This window comes from Lonchura striata, chromosome 9 (genome assembly GCF_046129695.1).
Source record: "Lonchura striata isolate bLonStr1 chromosome 9, bLonStr1.mat, whole genome shotgun sequence".
Lineage (NCBI taxonomy): Eukaryota > Metazoa > Chordata > Aves > Passeriformes > Estrildidae > Lonchura > Lonchura striata.
Window position 1 is genome coordinate 6,127,302 of NC_134611.1, and position 7,573 is coordinate 6,134,874.

The 7,573-nt window shown below is 61.9% G+C and overlaps 1 protein-coding gene across 1 annotated transcript; it reads right to left on the reverse strand.

Moving 5' to 3' along the window:
- Nucleotides 1-5,209: 5,209 nt before the first annotated feature.
- On the reverse strand, nt 5,210-6,418 carry FOXD3 (forkhead box D3). The gene has a single exon (XM_021543045.1). It carries the CDS (start codon nt 6,416-6,418, stop codon nt 5,210-5,212), a length of 1,209 nt encoding a protein of 402 aa, XP_021398720.1.
- Between the last annotated feature and the right edge of the window lie 1,155 nt (nt 6,419-7,573).

Here is a 7,573-nt window from a genome sequence, read left to right on the forward strand (position 1 = left end):
GTCCTTTCCTGGACAGGAGAGGTCGGGCGGTTTTCGTGTGTCCCGGCTTTTCCCATTTCGCTGAAGCTCAAGAAAACCGGGATTTTATCGCACTTGGAGTTCAAGGACGCTCCCTCTCACATTTTGCCGTCTTGAATAAAGTCGCGCGGTTCCCGCTTCCTCACCTTGCTTACCAAATCCCGGATTAATAAAGTTTACTTAGTTATTTAAATAGATTAAATGTCACATTTTAAATGGAAGGGGAAGGTTCTACCTTCCTGACCTATTTTTCATTTCTGATTTAGAAAAAGGCAAGATTAGCATGGATATTGCATTTTCAAGGACCTCGCCACTATTAAATAGACTGTTAAGTGCATTTTATGGCTGAAGAGTCTGTTCCCAGTTCAGTCTGGAAGACGTGCTAAGTTCATCTCTACCTGCTACATTGAACATTCACTGACTAAAATACTTCCTGTGGATGTAATACCTATGCTCTGTACCTTTTAAGTACATAACGCTTAATGTTTTAGGACTGGTAACACGTAATTCAAGAAAAGCCCCCGGAATTGAAGTGTTGCCTCTCAAGAGAACTGTCTGGCGGCTGTTTGCCCGGTTGCGGCGATCCCCGGTGCGGGGATGCTGCGGGGATGGGGGACACGGATGCTCCCGGCTGCGGGCGGAGGTCGAAGCGCATCAGTCACGCCCCGGGGGATGCCCGGACTGTCCGCGGCCGCGGGGATGGGCAGCGTAACTTGCGCGCGGAGCTCGCTGTGATTCCTCAGTCGCCGCCTTTTAACACCAGTGAAATGCCCCCGGGAATGGCCGGGCTGTTTTTCCACCTCCCCGGAGCAGGTGGGGACAGGCCCCGAGAGCACCTCGGACACGGAGGAGAGACCACGAAACTGCCTGAGGTGCAAAATCCCATCGAATTCCCCCATCCCCCGGGAACTGCCCCCTGACCCGTACCCGCACGGGTGAGGGGAAATCCCTATTTCCCCTAAAGCAATCCTTGCTGTCTCTCTCCCGGAGTGGGACACCCCGCGAAAGATGAGGGGTGGCTCATCCCAAAGCGAAATGTTGGCGCTCCTTCCTTTGTGTCCGGCCCAGGACACGGATCGGGCAGTGCTGGAGGTGCGGCCGGGGCGGGTTAAATCCCCCGGTACCGGGGGCCGGCGCCGAGCCGAGCCCGTAACCCCCGGGGAAGCCGGAGCCGTCCTCAAACGCTGCCCGTGTCCCAAAGGGGGCTGGTGTCACCAGTGGCTGATTTCCTCCGGCCACCTCTCGGTGCGACAGACCGAGAAGGAAAGCTCTCCGGTGGACATCGCTCCCCGGCCGCCCGGAGCGCTCCCGGCGCTGTCCCCTGCGGTAACCCCGGCCTCAGTTCTGCTTCCCGCAGCTCCGGAGCGGGGTCTCCGATCGCTGCCCCCCACGCGGGTCTCGGCTGGGGCCAGGCGGGGAGGATACCCCGAACGCTGGGGCTGCTTAATGACATAAAACCACACGCGCGATAAACACACGTTTATAAACAACCGCAAAAAGTCTTCTCCTGCCTTTTCCAACGCTCGCTGCAGCCTTTCAACACCCATTAGCCCGAAACTTTCAGCCCCGCTCTGTGCCCGGGAGAGAGCAGTGATGCTATAAATAGGCGGCTTTGGGAGCCGGTAGCGCGGAGAGGGGGGAAAGGGGGGCGCAACTCCCGCGGCCGCGCAGGGAAAGCGAGAGGGTTCCCCGGGAGCCTCGCATCAGCCGAGGAAATGGCCCTAATGAGCCTCATCTCGTCCCTTTTTCAACCAGCGTGATGGTTTAGAGGATTAGGGCCAGATCCCATCGCCAGATCCTATTATAAATTCCTTCCCCCGGCGGAGGGAGCGGCGGGGCCGTAATTGGAATAAATAAGGAGCGGGGTCGGGGAGGGTGCAGGGGTGGTGGTTCTGGGTAAACTCGCGGGGCTGCGGGAGGGTCATTTTCCCGGTGTTTCGGATCTGGTTACTTCCAACACACCCCAGGGACCGACGTGACACGATTTATACTAATGGGCATCTGTCACCGGCCGTGTCAAGTTTTGCCATATGCGGCGGACGAGTTTGTGGAAGGCAAAACAAGGGAAGGAACAAGGGAAGGAGTTTCTGTTGTTTGGCTGTGGCCCGTGGCTGAGGGAACTTCACCGGGATATGCTGCTCTCGGTGTCCCCGGCCCGCCGCTCCTGGTCCGGCTGTGAGGACTGCGCCCACTCCGCTGGGAGCCGGGAAAGCCGCTCCCGTCCCGGCTGCAAGCCCTCCCCTCCTCGGGGACCGACTTTTGACACCCCCTGGGCTCCCGATCCCCGCCGGTAGCTTTGCGGGACCCGCCGGGACGCCCCATCGTGCCGCCCGCTGCAAGAGCGCGCCCGGGTCGGTGCCGTCCTGGGCGGCTGCGGGCGCCGGGGGTGCTCCCGGTCCCCCGAATTGCTCCCGGATCCCCCGGTGACTCCCGGCCCCGGAGAACGTTCCCGGCTCCGAGGGTGCTCCTGGCCCCGGGAGCGTTCCTGGCCCCGGAGGTGCTCCCGACCCCGCGGGCCGTGCGGGCGATCCCGGTCCCCGCGGGTGCTCCGAGGGTGTTCCCGGATCCCGGTGCTGCGGGGATGCTCCTGGTCCCGGGGGTGCTCCCGGCCCCGGGGGGGGCGCGCCCGTTCCCCGCGGGTGCAGCGGGAGCTGCCGCGCCCCCCGCAGGCCCCGGTGCGCCACTGCAGCCCCGCCGCCACCGGGAGCCCCCACCTGCGGGCGCGGCCCCGCTGCCGCTCACGGCCCCGCGGCTGCGGGCAGCGGCGGCTCCAGCGGGGAGGCGGCGGCCGGATCGAGGGCTCATCTCGGGGTTCTTCCCGAGCCCCGCGCCTTCCCGGTGCCGCCCGGCCCCGGGAGCCGCCGCCGCCGCCTCTTCCCCGGGAAGGGCTTCTCCTGCGGGCCGCTGTCCTCGGCGATGGAGGGGAAAGCGAGGGAGAGAAAGAGAGGCCGGAGGTTACGGAGGGAGAAGCGGTTCCCGGAGGGAGGCAGCGGGCAGGAAAGTTGCCGGTGCCGCTGCCGCCGGCGCGCAGATGCCGAGCCGAGGCATTGCTGCTATGTGGGGAAATATGAGCGAGTAATTTTATAAGTAACAAAGGCTGGGGAATGGAATGAGCCCCTGTTATCCGGTGTCCTCTGGAAGCCCTGGATCAGCAGCTTCTTGAGCCTCGCAGCGACTCCGGGCAGAGGCTCCTTTCTTTTTTCCCAGGGGATCGGCTAAATATAGAAACCCCCTCGATCTCACGAATCACCCACCATTTGCTGTTTGTGTAAAACCGATTAGCCAGACACAACTGTGAAACGACTCGTTCCTCTGACACCGCCACATTCCGCTCCGCGGGGTTCCGCGGGGCCGTGGGTGCCCGCGGAGGGCCCCGCGTGTCCCCGCTCCCTCCAGGTTCTCCCTGTCCCCGGCAGATGATTAGCGAGTCCTTATTTATAAAGTTCAAACGATCTCATCACCGGGGCCGCTCGGTTTATTTTAGTCTATGTATGCGGAGGTATAAATATTTACTTAGGAAGAAATAATATTTACTGCTTACCAGGAAAGCAAGGACACTTTTATTTATATATTTATTTTAAATCCACGGCTGCCAGAGGGCTGTTGGAGGGGAAATTAGCGCCTGGTTCAGCTCCTCCCGCAGCCGAGCCTGCCGCATCCCGCATCCCGCCTGCATTTTACGCCGCCGATTTTCCTAACAAAGACATCGAATTATCTGAGCGGAAAAGCAAAATCCACGACGCTTTTCCAAGGTGACAAAAATTCAACTTTGTAAGAGGGAGATAATAAAGCACCAAACGCCCTCAGTGCACAGGAGACACCGAGATCTCACCAGGCTCAACCCCCCGACGCGCCGCTTTAAATATTATAAAGCTACGTATTAATTCCCTTTTTTTTTCATTTTGACTATCTCTTTATTTTAGCCCCGAAAATAGATATATATAAATATAAATATATGTATAGTATTTTTAATTTTAACAGCTGCCGTTAAAGCTGAGTTATTGGGAATTAACCGGGAAAGGCCGATCCTTTCCCGGGGGAAGAACCGCTGCTTTAATCCTGATTATTTCCCTGATCTAAACGAAAGATCCGCGCTCGGACACCCCACAGCCACGGCCTGAATATATATTTTTTCCCCTCTAAAACAAATAGTAAACATTGATTAAATCGACCCAACGTGTTTTATTTAAAATAATTTCCCTTATAATTAGCCCCGACCGCAGACCCAAAGCGTACCTATTCCGGCCGGGAATGCCGCAGCGCCGGGATGTAGTGTTGAAGTCAGGCCGAGAAAAATTAATATATTTAGGAAAACATCACGGCGCGCTCTCGGGAGTCTCGGATCTGCCGGGGAAGGTCGGTTTGGAAGGAATCGGGGTGATGGCGGCCCCGCCGCGGCGGCCGCTCCGCGAACCGGCAGGGCCGGGCGCTGGCGCTGCGCGGCCGCGCACGGCGCATCCCGACCCGGCTGGAGGGACCGTGGGAAACCCGCCCGCACCGCGACCGGCGGAAGCCAAAGCTCCGCGGCACCGGAGAAGCGGCGCGGCACCGGAGAAGCGGCGCGGCACCGGAGAAGCGGCGCGGCACCGGAGAAGCGGCGCTCCGCGGCCGCGCCCCGAGCGCCTCGCCAGCCTCCGCGGCCGCGCAGCCCGTCCTGCGGGCGGGGGTCACAAAGGCACCGCTCACACAGAGACAGGCAGAGCATTTTAAAAATTTATTTACAAAGTTGTGTACAACACGAAGGGATAACATTTAGAATACATATATTCATTCATATATAAACAGACTTCTATAATAGAATGACAGCGTTTTTCCTCCTATTTTTTTCTCTTTCCAAAATTCTTTTTTTTTTTTTCTGTTCGTTCGTTTAATATTTAAAATTTCCCCCGCTTATTTCTTTTTTATACAATTTTTTTTTCCCTCGTTTGTTCGTTTATTTCGGATAAAACCGCTCGGAGCGCCGGAACCTTCAAAAAAAGTGAAAGTTCGCAGCTCCTAATCGCGACCGTCATTTTCGCCTCTTTAGAAAAATAAAAACCCCGAAAGCAACGTCAGTGATTTTTGATACAAATATGTACAAGCGGCGGCGGCGGCGGCCGGTGCCCGCTGCTGCTCCGAGCCCGGGCGGCCGCGGAGCCCCGAGGGGGCGGCCCGAGCTCCCCGGGGCGCTGCCCGGGGCTACCGCCCGGGGCTACTGCGCCGGCCACTTGGCCTGCACGGCGGCGGCGGGGGCCGCGGGCTGCAGGAACTGCCCCGCGATGATGTTGGTAGGCACGCTGAGGATGGGGGCGATGGCCGCGGTGGTCCTGGCCAGCGCCAGCGGCTGGTGGGCCATGAGGGCCGACTGCACGGTGACCGGCGGCCGCAGGAAAGTCTGTGCGCTGGCGGCCGAGCTGGCGGCAGGGACGCCGATGATGTTCTCGATGCTGAAGGACGGGCGGCTGCTGGGCTCCGACTTGACGATGGAGCCGGCGGCGCCCAGGCTGTTGAGCTGCAGCTGGAGGCTGGGGCTGAGCTGGGAGTTGAAGGCTTTGCGGCTGAGCTCGCTGGACGGCAGCAGCGGCACGGCGGGCGGCAGCATGGGCCCCACCGGGGGGATGTAGGGGTACTGCAGCGCGGCCGCGGCCGCCGCGGGGTGCGTGTAGGCGCCGGGGTGCAGCCCGTAGGGGCGGCCGTAGGGTCCGGCCAGGCCGTAGGCGCCGAAGCCCTGCATCATCAGCGCCGTCTGGTCCCGCAGGTGCTCCTGCTGGTGCCGCTTGAAGCGCTTCCTGCGGCGGAGGAAGCTGCCGTTATCGAACATGTCCTCGGACTGCGGGTCCAGCGTCCAGTAGTTGCCCTTGCCCGGGTTGCCGGGCTCCCGGGGGATCTTGACGAAGCAGTCGTTGAGGGAGAGGTTGTGGCGGATGCTGTTCTGCCAGGCCGGGAACTTCTCCCGGTAGTAGGGGAAGCGGTTGCTGATGAACTCGCAGATGCCGCTGAGCGTCAGCTTCTTCTGCGGGCTCTGCAGGATGGCCATGGTGATGAGGGCGATGTACGAGTAGGGCGGCTTCACCAGGCTGCTCTTGGGCTTGCTCTGCCCCGCTGCCCCGCCGCCGCCGCCGCCGCTCGCCCCCTCCTCGCCGCCCCCCTTGCCGCCCTCGGCCGTGCCGCCGGGGGCCGTCCCGGCCGGGCTCCCGCTGCCGCTGCTGCCGCTCTCCGCGCCCGCCTCCGCGGGCAGCGCCAGCTCCGCCGCCTCGTCCAGCGGCAGGCGCGGCAGGGCGGCGGGGCTGCCGGCCTCGCCCTCGCTGTCCTTGCCCGGCCCGTCGTCGCCCTCGCCCACCACGTCGATATCCACATCCTCGGCCGCCGGGACGGCGGGGCCGGACATGTCGCTGGCGCTGCCGCCGCCCGACAGGGTCATCCCCGCTCGGCGGACGGGGCGCGGCGGCGGCGGGGCCTCCCGCCCGCACCGGGCTCCCCCCGCGCCCCGCTCCCGCCGCTCCTCCGACCGGCCCCGGGGGCTACACCCGAGCGGCCCGGCTGCGCCCCGCGGCGCCGTCCCCGCGGGGCATGGGGCGGCCGCGCCCGCTGCTCTCCCGTCCGCGGGGCTGCCCTGGCCGCCCGGTCACCTCCCGCCGCCGGGCATCGGGGCTCAGGCGGCGCCGCCGGATCCCGCCCGCCGCGATGCGCGCCCGAGGGCGCCGCGCATGGGGCCGCTCCGCGGGCCGCCGCCGCTCCACCGCTCCGCTCCGCGGCCGCGCCGCGCACCGCTCCGCCGCCCTCCGCGCCGGCTCGGCTATTTTTTTTTGCTTTTTTTTTTTTGGTTGTTTCCTCTTCTCTCTTTCCTCCTCTCGTCCGGCTTTTTTTTTGGCTGCTGTTTTTTCCCCCCCTCGGCGGAGGGAGGGGACGGAGCTGCCGGCGGCCGGGCGGGGCGGGGGCAGGAGGCCGGGGGTCGCGGGGCCTCGCTCGCCACTTTGGCAGCGCGGCGGTCCCGACTGCCTGATAGATTACTTTCCCGTTAAAGATATACTCGGAGGCGGCTCCACGTGACGGCCTGACGTCAGGCGCCCCGCTGTGAAGTCATGCAAAACTCGAGTTGTTTCATGGACTGTCAACAAAGACCGGCGGCGGCTCCGCTCCGCCCGCCCCGACGGGCCCCGACGGCACCGGCACCGTGCCGGCCCCCGCGGAAATGCTGCCGCACCGGGGCTCGCCGCCGCCGCTCTCGGTGCGCCGGGCCCGGAGACGCCGCTCTTCGGGGCGCTCGGCAGCGCAGGCTCAGCAGATGCGCCGCCGCAAGAGCGCTTAAAAGCACCAAGTTTGGGCTTTGAAACCACTTTTCCGTGGGTTTCTATTTTCTTTTTTTAATTTTTTTTTTTTTTTTCCAGCGGCAGCAGCACCAGCTGGGAACGGAAGAGCAGAGAATAGCTATTGATTAATCTATTAGGTTAGTTGCAGGGAGAAATAAAAAAGACGTAAAAAAACAAAGGGAAACTATAAATAAAGAACCTTTTCGCCGGTTACTTTTTTTCCTATGCTTTTTTTTTTTTTTAGCTCTTTCTTTTTTCTTCTTTTT